The 18,553-nt window shown below is 43.6% G+C and overlaps 3 protein-coding genes across 35 annotated transcripts in view; all 3 read left to right on the top strand.

Annotated features, from left to right (window-relative positions):
• Positions 1-18,553, top strand: part of LOC101169865 (protocadherin gamma-C5) — a 307,671-nt gene that overhangs the window by 235,419 nt on the left and 53,699 nt on the right. For 2 of the 33 annotated variants that reach the window (XM_023959149.2, XM_023959145.2), the window contains exon 1: positions 15,596-18,509. The exons of 29 other annotated variants lie outside the window; for them this stretch is intronic. In XM_023959149.2, the coding sequence (XP_023814917.1) occupies positions 16,125-18,509 (2,385 nt within the window). In that variant the 5' untranslated portion in view covers positions 15,596-16,124. 2 more of the 33 variants (XM_023959144.2, XM_023959147.2) reach the window with 2 other exon arrangements.
• LOC144994876 (protocadherin gamma-A11-like) overlaps positions 2,476-18,553 on the top strand; it is a 30,239-nt gene continuing 14,161 nt past the window's right edge. The window contains exon 1 of the mRNA XM_078954174.1: positions 2,476-5,822. Within this exon, the coding sequence (XP_078810300.1) occupies positions 3,438-5,822 (2,385 nt within the window). The 5' untranslated portion in view covers positions 2,476-3,437. The remainder of the gene's footprint in view (positions 5,823-18,553) is intronic.
• On the top strand, positions 5,829-11,264 carry LOC144994875 (protocadherin beta-16-like). The gene has a single exon (XM_078954173.1). The coding sequence runs from the start codon at positions 6,581-6,583 to the stop codon at positions 8,978-8,980; it is 2,400 nt and encodes a 799-aa protein (XP_078810299.1). The 5' UTR covers positions 5,829-6,580; the 3' UTR covers positions 8,981-11,264.

The raw sequence follows: 18,553 nt of genomic DNA, 5'->3' as shown, positions 1-18,553 counted from the left end.
TTTGTCGGGAAAAGTGTCGGACATTTTGTTCAGGATTATTTGTTTTTGTGTTGGATTTTGCGGGGAAAACGTCGGATCAGAACAATGAGACGGCAAGTGCTGTTGTTTTCTGTGCTCCTTTTCTGCGGTTCTGCTTTTAGTCAAGTGAGCTATTCAGTGCCTGAGGAAATGCCACGTGGCTCTTTAGTTGGAAAAATTGCTCAAGATTTGGGTTTGGATGTAAAACGACTGAAATCTGGTCGTGCTCGGGTATACTCTGGAGAAAGCGCTGAGTACGTCGAGCTCAATAAAGAACGGGGACTCCTCCTTGTTAAAGACAGGATGGACAGAGAGGCCATATGCCGACAGACGGTGCCCTGCGCGTTACATTTTCAAATCATTTTGGAAAACCCCATTGAGTTTTACAGTGTTACAGTCGAGATAACAGATGTTAATGATAATCCCCCCACCTTTAAAACAGAGGAAGTCAGTTTTAAAATCAGCGAGTCTGCTGTGATCGGAGGGAGGTTCATGCTGGACCGAGCTATAGATCTCGATGTCGGTAAAAACGGTCTTCAGAAATACGAGCTGACGCCTACGGATAATTTTGTCCTTAAAAGGGACAACCAGGGGGATCGAACCGAGAAAACGGAAATGATTTTGCAGAAATCTCTGGACAGAGAAAAGGAAGAAATGATATCTTTAGTTTTAACTGCATTTGATGGAGGAGAACCGCAAATGTCAGGCACGATGCAGATTTTAATAACAGTGCTGGACAGTAATGACAACGCCCCCGTTTTTACGCAATCCACGTACACTGCCACCGTTACTGAAAATTCACCTGAGGGAACTTTAGTTACCAAAGTCAGTGCATCAGATGCAGATGATGGAACAAATGGAAGAATAAGATATACAATAACAAACAGTTTAGATGAGGCTCACACATTTTTTCTGATAGATGAAGAAAATGGGGAGCTCAGATTAAAAGGAGAAATAGATTATGAGATAGTACACAGTTATCATGTTAACATACGTGCGAGTGATGATGGTGGACTCACTGATTCATGTAAAGTTATAGTTGAGGTGGTGGATATGAATGACAACAGACCTACTATTGATATTATGTCAAAATCTTCTGTTATACCTGAACATTCTAAAACTAATACAGTTGTAGCAATGATGAATGTACAAGACCCTGATTCAAATGAACATGGTAAAGTGCAATGTATTATAAGCAATGACAGCCCCCTGAGAATCACATTAACATCCAATAATTTCTATACTTTAGTAACAGACAGTGAATTAGACAGAGAAACAGCGTCAGAGTATAACATCACAGTGACCTGCTCTGATGAAGGAGTCCCCTCCCTCTCCAGCAGCGTCACTCTCACCTTACAGATCTCTGATGTGAATGACAACGCACCTGTCTTTGAGAGGAGCTCATATGAGGCCTACATTGTAGAAAACAACACACCAGGTGTGTCTATTTTCACCGTGAAAGCCACAGACGCTGACTGGAAGCAGAATGCGCGTGTTTCTTACATACTGGAGGACTCCTCTGTGAACGGAGTGCCAGTCTCCTCATATGTGTCCGTCAGTGCTGACAGTGGAGTCATCCACGCAGTGCGCTCTTTTGACTACGAGCAGATCAAAGACTTCCGCTTCTGCGTCAAAGCACAGGACGGAGGTTCTCCTCCTCTCAGCAGCAACGTGACAGTGAAAATCCAGATCCAGGACCAGAACGATAACCCGCCTCAGGTTCTGTATCCGGTCCAGACTGCTGGCTCTGTGGTGGCTGAAATGGTGCCTCGTTCAGCTGATGTGGGCTACCTGGTGACTAAAGTGGTGGCTGTTGATGTGGACTCTGGACAGAATGCCTGGCTCTCCTATAAACTGCAGAAAGCTACAGACAGGGCGCTGTTTGAAGTGGGCTCACAGAATGGAGAAATCCGAACGGTCCGCCAAGTGACGGAGAAAGATTTGCTCAAACAAAGACTGACTGTGATCGTGGAGGACAACGGGCAGCCCTCTCGTTCAGCTACAGTCATTGTGAACGTGGCGGTGGCGGACAGCTTCCCTGAAGTGCTGTCGGAGTTCACTGACTTTCCACACGACAAGGATTACAATGACAACCTGACTTTTTACTTAGTGCTGGCTCTGGCTGTGGTTTCTTTCCTCTTCATCACGTGTTTAGTGGTCATCATCTCCGTCAAAATCTACAGATGGAGACAGTCTCGCATCCTGTACCACTCCAGCCTCCCAGTGATTCCATATTATCCTCCACGTTACTCAAACACTTTGGGCACAGGGACTCTGCCACACACGTACAATTACGAGGTGTGCAGGACCACTGACTCCAGAAAGAGTGACTGTAAGTTTGGCAGAGCTGGGAGTCAGAACGTGCTGATAATGGACCCCAGTTCTACAGGAACCATGCAGCGGATGCAGAGTGAGAAGAGCATCTTAGATGAACCAGACTCTCCTCTAGAGGTTAGTAAATGGCATTTACTGCTAAATATATCATGATGTTCACTTTTAAAGTGAAGTTAGCAAATTCTTCCAATTGTTGTTTGCCATCAGCACCATGGACAGCATTCACAGTCCTGTTTTAAAAACATACATTCATGAATCATGGCTAAAATGATTATCTCAGCGGTCGTTTTATCTTATTTGTTTATTAATTTATTTTGCTTGATAGTTGTTGATTTTTTTTTTTGTTTTGTTTTGTTTGTTTCATTTATTACATGCTGTGTTAGTTCTAAAGAAAAAAATCATCTCTGCGGGTAACTTGAATGAACTAAAATCTTCTTTCTGGTTTAGCTTTTCAGATTTAATAAAACACATAGGCTTACTTTAAAATGCAAATCTTGAGAGTTAAGCATACATTATGTAAAATGTAACACAAAATGATGATGTTATTGTACTCTAAACTTTTTTTAAAAAAGATGTTGCATTCAAAGACGGGTTGTCTGCTGCTGACGCGAAATTTAATTCACACCGTTTCATGTGTTCTCTTTCCTTACGTCACTATCAAGCCTCATCATGTTTTACTAAGCCTATGATCTATGCTTGGATTTTTATTTTTTTATTTTTATGAACTTGATCTATAGCTTGGTGATATTTTTACAGCGTTCTTTTTCACACGTGTCACTGACAATGATGTTGTTGTTTGGTTAGAGTTGTGTTTTATCATATTTGTGGCACATGTTGCCTTTTTGAAGAACAGAAAGCGCCGCTGTTGGCCAGTGTGTGGCAGTCTTACATAGGAATTGTAAATGTACCTCCTCTTTGGAGCGATCCGGTTCACAACAAAGGATTCTCCGAGAACCTAGTATCGCATATGGATTCCCTCTCACGGAGAGCAAAAGCCGCTGCATTTTGAAAGATATTTTCCTTATGCTTTTGACTTTCTTGAGGATTTCAACACGGATTAAAATTTGGATTACACCCTCAGGACAATGAGGCGGCAAGCGCTTTTACTGCTCTGCGTTTTCTCTGTCGCCTGCGTAGCGGGGCAGGTCAGCTACTCGATTCCTGAGGAAATGGAGAAAGGTTCGTTAGTCTGTAATGTTGCTCAAGATTTGGGTTTGAGTGTTGCGAGGCTCAAATCGGGCAAAGCGCGCCTTCATTCGGGAGACAGCTCAGAATATGTCGAGCTGGACACGAACAGAGGAGTCCTCCTTGTCAGAGAGAGAATAGACAGAGAGACGCTGTGTGGAGAAACGACGCCCTGTGCTTTACATTTACAGATTATTCTGGAAAATCCAATGGAGTTGTTTCGAATTACAATAGAGATTACAGACATAAATGATAACGCTCCCAGTTTTGCGTCGAGAGAAAAACGTTTTGAAATCAGCGAGTCGGCGATCGTGGGTTCTAAATTTGTTCTAGAGAAAGCCGTAGATGCAGACATTGGCACAAATGATCTTCAAAGCTATTTGTTAAAACCTACTAACAACTTTGATTTAAAACTAGAGCAGGAAGCAGATGGAAGTAAAAAGGTCGAAATGATTCTACAAAAACCTTTAGATCGAGAGCAGGAGGAACGCATCTCCTTATTACTGACGGCTGTAGACGGTGGAAAACCACGTATGTCAGGCACAATGCAAATAATAGTTAACGTTTTGGATGTGAATGACAACGCACCTGTTTTCACCAAATCTGTGTATAAAGCGGCATTAACCGAGAACTCTGGGAGAGGAACAAAAGTGATAACCGTTAGTGCGACCGACAGAGACAAAGGCTCAAACGGAGAAATATCATACACGATTTCTAACAGCAAGAGGCGGTTATCAGACCTCTTTCAGATAGACAAGAAAACGGGAGAAGTCACTTTAGTCGGTGAAATAGATTACGAAAAAACCAAGACTTTACAAATAGACATTGAAGCTATGGATAACGGGGGACTGTCAGATTCCAGTAAAATATTGGTGGACATAATGGATGTTAATGACAACAGTCCGCAGTTAAAAATTCTCTCTAAAACAGACTCCATTTTGGAAGACTCTCTGGGAAATACTGTTATTGCAATGGTGAGTGTAAATGATCCTGACTCTGAAAGAAACGGACATGTGAGATGTAAGATAAATGAGGACATTCCATTTAAAATACAAAACACTATGAGTGGAATTTACAGTTTGATGACAGACAGTGAATTAGACAGAGAAACAGCGTCAGAGTATAACATCACAGTGACCTGCTCTGATGAAGGAGTCCCCTCCCTCTCCAGCAGCGTCACTCTCACCTTACAGATCTCTGATGTGAATGACAACGCACCTGTCTTTGAGAGGAGCTCATATGACGCCTACATTGTAGAAAACAACACACCAGGTGTGTCTATTTTCACCGTGAAAGCCACAGACGCTGACTGGAAGCAGAATGCGCATGTTTCTTACATTCTGGAGGACTCCTCTGTGAACGGAGTGCCAGTCTCCTCATATGTGTCCGTCAGTGCTGACAGTGGAGTCATCCACGCAGTGCGCTCTTTTGACTACGAGCAGATCAAAGACTTCCGCTTCTGCGTCAAAGCGCAGGACGGAGGCTCTCCTCCACTCAGCAGCAACGTGACAGTGAAAATCCAGATCCAGGACCAGAACGATAACCCGCCTCAGGTTCTGTATCCGGTCCAGACTGCTGGCTCTGTGGTGGCTGAAATGGTGCCTCGTTCAGCTGATGTGGGCTACCTGGTGACTAAAGTGGTGGCTGTTGATGTGGACTCTGGACAGAATGCCTGGCTCTCCTATAAACTGCAGAAAGCCACAGACAGGGCGCTGTTTGAAGTGGGCTCACAGAATGGAGAAATCCGAACTGTCCGCCAAGTGACGGAGAAAGATTTGCTCAAACAAAGACTGACTGTGATCGTGGAGGACAACGGGCAGCCCTCTCGTTCAGCTACAGTCATTGTGAACGTGGCGGTGGCGGACAGCTTCCCTGAAGTGCTGTCGGAGTTCACTGACTTTCCACACGACAAGGATTACAATGACAACCTGACTTTTTACTTAGTGCTGGCTCTGGCTGTGGTGTCTTTCCTCTTCATCACGTGTTTAGTGGTCATCATCTCCGTCAAAATCTACAGATGGAGACAGTCTCGCATCCTGTATCACTCCAGCCTCCCAGTGATTCCATATTATCCTCCACGTTACTCTGACACTTTGGGCACAGGGACTCTGCCACACACGTACAATTACGAGGTGTGCAGGACCACTGACTCCAGAAAGAGTGACTGTAAGTTCGGCAGAGCTGGGAGTCAGAACGTGATGATAATGGACCCCAGTTCTACAGGAACCATGCAGCGGCTGCAGAGTGAGAAGAGCATCTTAGATGAACCAGACTCTCCTCTAGAGGTTAGTTATTTTGGTTAGATTTTTTTAACTGTTGGAATCTTCAAACACTCACATTTCAGCACCTTGGACAACGACAACTCGAATACGTTTTGTCTTTTCGCAACCTTGTCTTCATACTTATAAAGCACAGTGATTGTGCTTTCTTATGGATATTCTAATGTTTAACTTAAAAATACATATTGAGGTTACTTTTTTACAATAATATTTAAATAAACGTTAAGAATTAATATTTTCTATAAAAAAATTGGGTTTTGTTTTCTTGTCTGTATTTGAAATGCTGTTTTTATCTTACTTTAACCTAAACGTTGCAGTTTTTACCACTCCAATTAACTTGTTTTATTTTTTAGATACTCGTCTTTGTTCAGACGATTTTAGATTGTTGTCCAATAGTTAGATCTTGTGCAACAAATTATTAGAAAACAACTCCTTAAATATAGTTTCCCCTCATTTTCGTCACATCCTTTGATGTGTAGTATCCTTCCTAGGACTCAGTGGGCCGCTGTTGACCAGCATTACCCAGCTTTCCAAAACGATAAAGAGAGGACGTTTTCTCCCCTCTCTCTCAGTAACGCTGAATCTTAAGATTAACTCACAGCTCAGAAACGGGATTTCACGAAAATCGCTAATGGAATTACTTTTTAAAACATTTTTCGTTAGCTTTTTTTAAAATACAATTGTTCACTCATGCGTGATTTGCCTCGATCTTTTGAAAACTGCAAGCGGATCTTTTTCTTTCGGTGGATGAACCTGATAGAACAATGAAGCGGGAGGTACTGTCGTTTTTCTCCGTGCTCTCGCTACCTGCGGTGCTTGCTCAAATCAGCTATTCAATTCCAGAGGAAATGCCTAAAGGTTCTTTAGTCGGCAATGTGGCCCAGGATTTTGGTTTGGATGTTAAACGCTTACAAGCTGGTAAAGCTCGCATCCACACAGGAGACGACGCAGAGTACATTCAGCTCAACAGGGAAAGGGGACTCCTCACAATTAAAGAAAAAATAGACCGTGAAGCTCTCTGTAAGCAAGGAACGCTTTGTGCTTTACATTTTCAGATAGCATTAGAAAACCCGATAGAAATAATCTCTGTAACTGTCGAGATTACCGATATTAACGACAACCCCCCCAGGTTTGAAAAGGAAGAGAGGAGATTTGAAATCAGCGAATCTGCGATTGTGGGTTCTAAATTTTTGCTTGAAAAAGCAGCGGACCTTGATATAGGACTTAATGGTCTTCAGAGCTACACCCTGCAGCCCAATGAAAATTTTAACCTTAAGGTTCACGGTCAGTCTGATGGGAGCAAGAAGGTGGAGATGATTTTACAGAAACCTCTAGACAGAGAGAAGCAGGAGTTAATGTCGCTTTTGTTAACGGCGATAGACGGAGGCGCGCCGCAGCGCTCTGGAACCATGCAGATTCATATTACTGTGTTAGATGCTAATGACAACGCTCCTGTGTTTTCACAAGCAGTTTACAAAGCTGCTGTGAAAGAAAACTCAATGAAGGGGACACTCATTACTAAGGTTAGCGCCTCAGACGCAGACAAAGGCTCAAATGGACAGATCAGTTACGTCATCGGAAATAGCATGGCGGATAATTCAAAATTGTTTCACGTCACTGAAGACGGTCATGTTCTACTGAACGGACAAATAGATTATGAAATAGCCAAAATGTATGAAATTGATGTAGAGGCAGTGGACCAAGGAGGACTTTCTGATTCAGCCAAAGTCATAATTGACGTAGCTGATATTAATGATAACAATCCAGTGATAAATATAATTTCTTCATCAAATTCAATAGGAGAAAATTCCAAACCGAGCACTGTAGTAGCTATAATGAGCGTTAATGACCCGGATTCTGAGGAAAATGGCAAAGTGCGCTGTGCAATTAATGAAAAAATGCTATTTTCAATCAAAACTGCATCAAATAATCTTTATAGTTTAGTGACAGACAGTGAATTAGACAGAGAGACAGCGTCAGAGTATAACATCACAGTGACCTGCTCTGATGAAGGAGTCCCCTCCCTCTCCAGCAGCGTCACTCTCACCTTACAGATCTCTGATGTGAATGACAACGCACCTGTCTTTGAGAGGAGCTCATATGAGGCCTACATTGTAGAAAACAACACACCAGGTGTGTCTATTTTCACCGTGAAAGCCACAGATGCTGACTGGAAGCAGAATGCGCGTGTTTCTTACATACTGGAGGACTCCTCTGTGAACGGAGTGCCAGTCTCCTCATATGTGTCCGTCAGTGCTGACAGTGGAGTCATCCACGCAGTGCGCTCTTTTGACTACGAGCAGATCAAAGACTTCCGCTTCTGCGTCAAAGCGCAGGACGGAGGCTCTCCTCCACTCAGCAGCAACGTGACAGTGAAAATCCAGATCCAGGACCAGAACGATAACCCGCCTCAGGTTCTGTATCCGGTCCAGACTGCTGGCTCTGTGGTGGCTGAAATGGTGCCTCGTTCAGCTGATGTGGGCTACCTGGTGACTAAAGTGGTGGCTGTTGATGTGGACTCTGGACAGAATGCCTGGCTCTCCTATAAACTGCAGAAAGCCACAGACAGGGCGCTGTTTGAAGTGGGCTCACAGAATGGAGAAATCCGAACTGTCCGCCAAGTGACGGAGAAAGATTTGCTCAAACAAAGACTGACTGTGATCGTGGAGGACAACGGACATCCCTCTCGTTCAGCTACAGTCATTGTGAACGTGGCGGTGGCGGACAGCTTCCCTGAAGTGCTGTCGGAGTTCACTGACTTTCCACACGACAAGGATTACAATGACAACCTGACTTTTTACTTAGTGCTGGCTCTGGCTGTGGTTTCTTTCCTCTTCATCACGTGTTTAGTGGTCATCATCTCCGTCAAAATCTACAGATGGAGACAGTCTCGCATCCTGTACCACTCCAGCCTCCCAGTGATTCCATATTATCCTCCACGTTACTCAGACACTTTGGGAACAGGGACTCTGCCACACACGTACAATTACGAGGTGTGCAGGACCACTGACTCCAGAAAGAGTGACTGTAAGTTCGGCAGAGCTGGGAGTCAGAACGTGCTGATAATGGACCCCAGTTCTACAGGAACCATGCAGAGGCTGCAGAGTGAGAAGAGCATCCTGGATGAACCAGATTCTCCTCTGGAGGTCAGTTACTTCAGATGACTTTGATTTAAAAAAAAAACTTGTGATTTTCTTCAAATTTCAAGTCACTGGCGTTTTATCTCCTTTACTCTCACATCAGTACCATGGACAGCATCAGTGGCATTGAGTGAACTTGTGTCAAAAGCTTTATCGAACTACCTTTTTTTTTCTATTTTTAAGATTACATTCATTTATGCTCTTAATAATGTTCATGTATATTCACCATTAGCTGTTTAGATTTCTAAATGATCATTCCAATAAGTACAAAGATCTATTTAAACTCTTAGATAAGCATATACTATCAATTGTCCCAACATATTGCCATAAGTTTAAATGTTTTTTTTTTCCTTTCCTTTTTCTCATTTCTTTTGTTTTTGTTGAGTGAATTTGTTTTCTGGTTGCTATCTCTGCATATATTATGAAGCATCTAAATTCTCCCTGCATGTATTAAGGTAGTGTATCTTAAGTATTATGTTTATATACAGTGTGTGTGTGTGTATATATATAAATTATATATATATATAATTTTCTCGTTTATGCTGTTGCTCGCTCAGAAGCAATCATTCGTTTGTGGATTTCTAGCCCATTATGCAGCAAAACCTTTTTTACTTAAAACGTATTTTAAATATATGAAATTATTTACTTTCTTCTGGGTGCCTGCCTCTGACGTAGATTCAGAAAACTTGTTATCTTGCAATGTTTCATTTTGTACTCACAGGGACGCTGTAATCCAGCATGCAACCGCTATGCTTTACTAAATGTTGTGCCCCCATCTTTAACAGAAAGACGGGTGCTTGCTGTAGAACACCGCAGAGTCGATTTAGACACGAACCCCACCCTTGTTTGGATTATTACTTTGGAGTATTTCAAACAGAGACTGGTCATGTTTTTTATTTCTTCTCGGATACCGACTTTGTACCAAGTAATTATGGATTTTCTTTTTTGTCATTTTGCGCCGGGGAGAACAATGGAACGGCAAGCCTCGCTTCTCATAGCGCTCCTTTTTGTCAGTGCTGCAGTCGGACAGATCAGCTACTCCATTAATGAGGAAATGTCCGAGGGTTCTGTAGTGGGAAGAATAGCAGACGACTTGGGCTTCGATGTAGAGAAGCTTAAACTGCGTAAAGCTCGTGTCTTTTTCGGCGACAGTAAAGACTATATTGGGCTAAATAGAGAAAGAGGAGTCCTCCTGATCAAAGAAAGGATAGACAGAGAGACGCTCTGTGGCCAGACCATACCGTGCGCGCTGCACTTCCAAATCATCTTAGAAAAACCTCTTGAATTTTACAGAATAATGGTAGAAATCGTTGACATAAATGATAACCCTCCGGTGTTTGAAAAAGGTGATGTTCGATTTAGAATTAGCGAGTCTGCAGTGATCGGATCAAAATTTGATTTAGAAGGAGCGGTGGACTTGGACGTTGGGGTAAATGGTCTGCAAAATTACTTGCTTGAACCAAAAGATAATTTTGCTTTAAAAATAAACAGTCAAGCGGACGGCTCGAGGAGTGTCGAGATGATTTTAAAACAACTTCTTGACCGAGAAAAACAGGCAGAATTGCTTTTGGTGTTAACGGCAGAGGATGGTGGAGAGCCGCGCATGTCTGGGACGGCACAAATTATAATTACAGTGTTAGATGCAAATGATAATGCTCCTGCGTTCACTAAAACAGTTTATAAAGCAACTGTTCCAGAAAATTCCGCAAAAGGCACAATAGTGACAAGAGTCAACGCATCCGATGCTGATGAGGGATTAAACGGAAAAGTAACCTACTCTATTAAAAATACCCTTGATGATGTCAGAAACCTGTTTCAGGTAAATGAACAAACTGGTGAAATATCAGTTACTGGAACTATTGACTATGAAAGGTCAAGTAATTACCAAATAAATGTACGGGCGAGTGATGGTGGGGGATTAACAGACACGTGCAAAATAACGGTTGACGTCACTGATGTGAATGATAACTATCCTTTAATAAATGTAATGTCTGAAATTAATTTTATATCAGAAGATGTAAAAACTCACACTGTGGTGACTATAATTCATACTCAAGACATAGATCATGGCGACAACGGTAAAGTAAATTGCAAAATTGATGAAAACATCCCTTTCTCTTTAAAATCTACAGAAAATAATTTTCATAGTTTACAAACAGACAGTGAATTAGACAGAGAAACAGCGTCAGAGTATAACATCACAGTGACCTGCTCTGATGAAGGAGTCCCCTCCCTCTCCAGCAGCGTCACTCTCACCTTACAGATCTCTGATGTGAATGACAACGCACCTGTCTTTGAGAGGAGCTCATATGAGGCCTACATTGTAGAAAACAACACACCAGGTGTGTCTATTTTCACCGTGAAAGCCACAGACGCTGACTGGAAGCAGAATGCGCGTGTTTCTTACTTACTGGAGGACTCCTCTGTGAACGGAGTGCCAGTCTCCTCATATGTGTCCGTCAGTGCTGACAGTGGAGTCATCCACGCAGTGCGCTCTTTTGACTACGAGCAGATCAAAGACTTCCGCTTCTGCGTCAAAGCGCAGGACGGAGGCTCTCCTCCACTCAGCAGCAACGTGACAGTGAAAATCCTGATCCAGGATCAGAACGATAACCCGCCTCAGGTTCTGTATCCGGTCCAGACTGGTGGCTCTGTGGTGGCTGAAATGGTGCCTCGTTCAGCTGATGTGGGCTACCTGGTGACTAAAGTGGTGGCTGTTGATGTGGACTCTGGACAGAATGCCTGGCTCTCCTATAAACTGCAGAAAGCCACAGACAGGGCGCTGTTTGAAGTGGGCTCACAGAATGGAGAAATCCGAACTGTCCGCCAAGTGACGGAGAAAGATTTGCTCAAACAAAGACTGACTGTGATCGTGGAGGACAACGGGCAGCCCTCTCGTTCAGCTACAGTCATTGTGAACGTGGCGGTGGCGGACAGCTTCCCTGAAGTGCTGTCGGAGTTCACTGACTTTCCACACGACAAGGATTACAACGACAACCTGACTTTTTACTTAGTGCTGGCGCTGGCTGTGGTGTCTTTCCTCTTCATCACGTGTTTAGTGGTCATCATCTCCGTCAAAATCTACAGATGGAGACAGTCTCGCATCCTGTACCACTCCAGCCTCCCAGTGATTCCATATTATCCTCCACGTTACTCAGACACTTTGGGTACAGGGACTCTGCCACACACGTACAATTACGAGGTGTGCAGAACCACTGACTCCAGAAAGAGTGACTGTAAGTTTGGCAGAGCTGGGAGTCAGAACGTGCTGATAATGGACCCCAGTTCTACAGGAACCATGCAGAGGCTGCAGAGTGAGAAGAGCATCCTGGATGAACCAGATACCCCTCTGGAGGTTAGATTTTTACATAATTAAATTTTCAAGATTTTACACATTTGTTTGTGCTTGTTTGGTAAATACGCACATTCTATTTTTTCTTTGTGCATTTTTTTTATAAATCCAGAACACTTAAAAAAACAAGATTAAAATGGCACGGTTGCGCCGTGGTTAGCGCAAGCCTCACAACAAGAAGGCCCCTGGTTCAAGTCCTGGCTGAGGGACCTGAACCAGAACAACAATGGGGGACCTTTCTGTGTGGAGTATGCATGCGTGGGTTCTCTCCGGGAACTCCTGCTTCCTCCCACCGTCCAAAAACATGCTTCATAGGTTAATTGGTCACTCCAACTTGTAGGTGTGAGTGTGCATGGGTGTGTGAGTGTGACGCTGCGACAGACTGGTGACCTCTCCAGGGTGTCCCTTGCCTTCGCCGATAAGTGGCCGGGATAGGCTCCGGCAGCCCCGCGACCCCGAAAGGGACAAACGGAAGGAAATGAATGAATTGATGTTGTGTTTTTTCTTACTGTAAAAATATATATTGCTTCCAAACTTGTTTCTCCTCTAGTGTCATCCTTTTAAAATAGAAATTACATAAGAAATCCAGTTACTTTTTTCCTCTTTAGCACTTTGTATTCCTGCAGTTTTTTATTTTGAACTCAAAGGGCCGCTGTTGTCTGCACAGTGCAAATGCCGTCTGAAAACGTAACAACGCCTTTCCATTTCAGGATAAGAAGGGGTAACGTCACGCGCTTTGTCTCACTTGGGAACATCTTTGACGGAGGATAACTGTAATTTATTCTTTTTCATTTTTTTGAAGATTTTTACTTTGTGTTTTTACGATCCCTGATCATCCACAACGCCTTTTGGAATCTATTTAATCATGCCGACGTTTTTTCGGAGAGAAGAGCGGCAGGAGCTGCTGCTTTTTTCGGTTCTTTTTCTCCCTTCCGTCGTCGGTCAAGTCAGCTACACGGTTCCAGAGGAAATGCAAACAGGCTCGTTGATCGGTAACGTTGCCCATGATTTAGGGTTGGATGTTAAACGACTGAAGTCGGGTAATGGTCGCATTTATTCTGGAGACAGCCGAAATTACGTCGAACTGAATGTGGACCGAGGCGCCCTGCTTCTGAAAGAGAGGATAGACAGAGAGGTGCTGTGCGGTGAAACGACCCCATGCGCTCTGCATTTTCAGATCGTTTTGGATAATCCTATGGAATTTTATAGTGTAACAGTAGAAATTAAAGATATTAACGACAATGCGCCTACATTTGAAAAGAACGAAATAAAATTTGTAATAAGCGAATCTGCAGTTGTTGGGGCAAAATTCGATTTAGAAAGGGCCATTGATTTGGATGAAGGCATTAATCATGTCCAGAGTTATGTTCTCAAGCCAAGCGATAATTTTTCCCTTAAATTGCGCAGCCAAGCTGACGGATCAAAGAATGTAGAGATGGTTTTACAAAAAGCCCTAGACAGAGAAAGGAACGAGTTCATCCCCTTGGTGCTGACGGCTGTAGACGGAGGAGAGCCGCAAATGTCAGGAACAATGCAGATCCTGATAACGGTGTTGGATGTTAATGACAATGCGCCTGTTTTTACGCAGCCGGTATACAAAGCAACTGTGGCCGAAAATGCCTTAAAAGACTCAGTTGTAGTCTCAGTTAAAGCGGAAGATGCAGATCATGGACTAAATGGCAAAATTGAATACTCATTTACAAACGCTTTGGATGACGTCAGACGAATTTTTGAAGTTAACGAGGAAAACGGGGAAATTAGATTAATTGGCCGCTTAGATTATGAAAAGAAAAAACACTTTCAAATCAATGTGCGTGCCAGAGACAATGGTGGACTCACTGATTCCTGCAAAGTCATTGTTGATGTTACTGACATTAATGACAACGAACCGGCTATTAAAATAATGTCTAAATCAACGGTTATTTCAGAGAGCGCAAGTGCAGGAACTGTTGTCACAATGATTAACATCCAAGACCCAGATTCAGGTGACAATGGCAAAGTTCAGTGTTTTATAAATGATAATATTCCTTTTATTTTAAAATTAACATCAAACAACTTTTTTAGTTTACAAACAGACAGTGAATTAGACAGAGAAACAGCATCAGAGTATAACATCACAGTGACCTGCTCTGATGAAGGAGTCCCCTCCCTCTCCAGCAGCGTCACTCTCACCTTACAGATCTCTGATGTGAATGACAACGCACCTGTCTTTGAGATGAGCTCATATGAGGCCTACATTGTAGAAAACAACACACCAGGTGTGTCTATTTTCACCGTGAAAGCCACAGACGCTGACTGGAAGCAGAATGCGCGTGTTTCTTACATACTGGAGGACTCCTCTGTGAACGGAGTGCCAGTCTCCTCATATGTGTCCGTCAGTGCTGACAGTGGAGTCATCCACGCAGTGCGCTCTTTTGACTACGAGCAGATCAAAGACTTCCGCTTCTGCGTCAAAGCGCAGGACGGAGGCTCTCCTCCACTCAGCAGCAACGTGACAGTGAAAATCCAGATCCAGGACCAGAACGATAACCCGCCTCAGGTTCTGTATCCGGTCCAGACTGCTGGCTCTGTGGTGGCTGAAATGGTGCCTCGTTCAGCTGATGTGGGCTACCTGGTGACTAAAGTGGTGGCTGTTGATGTGGACTCTGGACAGAATGCCTGGCTCTCCTATAAACTGCAGAAAGCCACAGACAGGGCGCTGTTTGAAGTGGGCTCACAGAATGGAGAAATCAGAACTGTCCGCCAAGTGACGGAGAAAGATTTGCTCAAACAAAGACTGACTGTGATCGTGGAGGACAACGGGCAGCCCTCTCGTTCAGCTACAGTCATTGTGAACGTGGCGGTGGCGGACAGCTTCCCTGAAGTGCTGTCAGAGTTCACTGACTTTCCACACGACAAGGACTACAATGACAACCTGACTTTTTACTTAGTGCTGGCTCTGGCTGTGGTTTCTTTCCTCTTCATCACGTGTTTAGTGGTCATCATCTCCGTCAAAATCTACAGATGGAGACAGTCTCGCATCCTGTACCACTCCAGCCTCCCAGTGATTCCATATTTTCCTCCACGTTACTCAGACACTTTGGGCACAGGGACTCTGCCACACACGTACAATTACGAGGTGTGCAGGACCACTGACTCCAGAAAGAGTGACTGTAAGTTCGGCAGAGCTGGGAGTCAGAACGTGCTGATAATGGACCCCAGTTCTACAGGAACCATGCAGAGGCTGCAGAGTGAGAAGAGCATCCTGGATGAACCAGATTCTCCTCTGGAGGTTAGAATGTAAACCTTTTTAATTCTTACTTTCAGCACCACGAACAGTGACCGCAGCCACTTCTCTCTCTTTTCTCCCAATTTTATTCAGATAACAAAACAATATGTTTTATCTTTTACATGTGGTCTTAAGCGCAAACTTTACTAAACTTGTATTTTTTTTTCTTTGCAGACTTCGGGCTATATTATTTTGAATGACTTCTACTGTATTTAAATGATAAAAATATCTTAATTTTCGTTCAGATTGTAATAGCCTTTCTTTTATAACCATTTACACTTCTACCTCATGAGCTCTGAGTGCCGCTGTTGGCCAGTTTATTTCAAACGTACCAACAAGTCTTGTAGCTCCCTTCATGCTTTTAGTTTAGATCATGGAAGACGCACAGGAAAACCGCAATGTCTGGAACTCGAAACTCGGGATTTTAAAGCACTTTATTTTTATCTAAACTTGTTTACTCTTACCACAGTTGATGCGTGGATTGTGGAATATAAATAACTGGAAAATATCCGTATTTTTTCTCATTTGAAAAAGCCTCGCATAGAACAATGAAGGGGCACGGACTGCTGTTTTTCTTCGTCCTCTCCTTCAGTTCGGTCCTCGGACAGCTCAGCTACACCATTCCGGAGGAAATGCCTAAAGGTTCTGTGATCGGTAACGTTGCTAAAGATTTTGGGATAGATGTAAAAAGAATTAAGTCGGGAAATGCTCGGGTTTTTACACGAGATAGTGACGAATATGTTGAGCTGAACAAAGAAAGAGGAGTCCTCGTCATCAAGAATAAGATAGACAGGGAGGCGCTTTGTGTTCAAACGACACCCTGTGCTCTGCATTTTCAGATAATCTTAGAAAATCCTATGGAATTCTACAGTGTAACTGTAGAGATAACAGATATAAATGATAACCCTCCTTCCTTTGAAAAGAAAGAGATCAAATTTAAAATTCACGAGTCCACCGTCCGAGGAGCAAATTTTATTTTAGATCGCGCTGTTGATCTTGATGTAGGAGTGAATTGTCTGTTATCCTATAAACTGGAACCTACTGAGAATTTTTTGGTCAGATTTAATGATCAATCAGACGGAACAAAAAATCTTGAAATGGTTTTAGAGAAACCGCTTGACAGAGAAAAATACGAGCAGCTGTCTTTGGTTCTGACGGCGGTAGATGGAGGAGAGCCGCAGATGACGGGGACAATGCTGATAACAATTTATGTGTTAGATGCCAATGACAACGCTCCTGTGTTTTTACAGCCAATTTATAAAGCTGCAATTAAAGAAAATTCCCCCGCAGGAACTGTTGTAACAACAGTGACTGCTACAGACTCAGACGAGGGATCTAACGGGAAGATAGCCTACTCTTTTTCCAGTGTGTTGGACAATGCGCGTGGTTTATTCGAAATAAACAGTGACAGCGGTGAAATAAGGCTTACGGGAAATGTTGACTATGAACGAGCTCGATCGTTTCAAATAAACATGCGAGCAAGTGATGATGGGGGATTGGCTGATTCTTGTAAAGTGCTGATTGACGTCATTGACATGAATGATAATAAACCAAACATTCATATTATGTCAAAGTCAAACATTATTTCAGAGAATGCTAAACTTGGGACCGTTGTTACTATGATAAATGTGGAGGATGCTGATTCGGAAGAAAACGGAAAGATCCAGTGTGCTATTAATAATGATATTCCTTTTGTGATGAAGTCTTCTACGGGAGATTTTTATAGTCTGATGACAGACAGTGAATTAGACAGAGAAACAGCGTCACAGTATAACATCACAGTGACCTGCTCTGATGAAGGAGTCCCCTCCCTCTCCAGCAGCGTCACTCTCACCTTACAGATCTCTGATGTGAATGACAATGCACCTGTCTTTGAGAGGAGCTCATATGAGGCCTACATTGTAGAAAACAACACACCAGGTGTGTCTATTTTCACCGTGAAAGCCACAGACGCTGACTGGAAGCAGAATGCGCGTGTTTCTTACATACTGGAGGACTCCTCTGTGAACGGAGTGCCAGTCTCCTCATATGTGTCCGTCAGTGCTGACAGTGGAGTCATCCACGCAGTGCGCTCTTTTGACTACGAGCAGATCAAAGACTTCCGCTTCTGCGTCAAAGCGCAGGACGGAGGCTCTCCTCCACTCAGCAGCAACGTGACAGTGAAAATCCAGATCCAGGACCAGAACGATAACCCCCCTCAGGTTCTGTATCCGGTCCAGACTGCTGGCTCTGTGGTGGCTGAAATGGTGCCTCGTTCAGCTGATGTGGGCTACCTGGTGACTAAAGTGGTGGCTGTTGATGTGGACTCTGGACAGAATGCCTGGCTCTCCTATAAACTGCAGAAAGCCACAGACAGGGCGCTGTTTGAAGTGGGCTCACAGAATGGAGAAATCCGAACTGTCCGCCAAGTGACGGAGAAAGATTTGCTCAAACAAAGACTGACTGTGATCGTGGAGGACAACGGGCAGCCCTCTCGTTCAGCTACAGTCATTGTGAACGTGGCGGTGGCGGACAGCTTCCCTGAAGTGCTGTCGGAGTTCACTGACTTTCCACACGACAAGGATTACAATGACAACCTGACTTTTTACTTAGTGCTGGCTCTGGCTGTGGTTTCTTTCCTCTTCATCACGTGTTTAGTGGTCATCATCTCCGTCAAAATCTACAGATGGAGACAGTCTCGCATCTTGTACCACTCCAGCCTCCCAGTGATTCCATATTATCCTCCACGTTACTCAGACACTTTGGGTACAGGGACTCTGCCACACACGTACAATTACGAGGTGTGCAGGACCACTGACTCCAGAAAGAGTGACTGTAAGTTCGGCAGAGCTGGGAGTCAGAACGTGCTGATAATGGACCCCAGTTCTACAGGAACCATGCAGAGGCTGCAGAGTGAGAAGAGCATCCTGGATGAACCAGATTCTCCTTTGGAGGTGTGTTATCTTACATTTGAGTTCAACTTTATATATTTTGCTGT

This window comes from Oryzias latipes, chromosome 10 (genome assembly GCF_053564925.1).
Source record: "Oryzias latipes strain Hd-rR chromosome 10, Olatipes_Hd-rR_3.1".
NCBI lineage: Eukaryota > Metazoa > Chordata > Actinopteri > Beloniformes > Adrianichthyidae > Oryzias > Oryzias latipes.
Note: the sequence above shows the minus strand (reverse complement) of the source record. Positions and strands in the feature narration are given on the sequence as shown.

Coding starts and splice junctions, on each gene's coding strand:
- LOC144994875 (XM_078954173.1), top strand. CDS start 6,581: ATGAAGCGGGAGGTACTGTCGTTTTTCTCCGTGCTCTCGCTACCTGCG.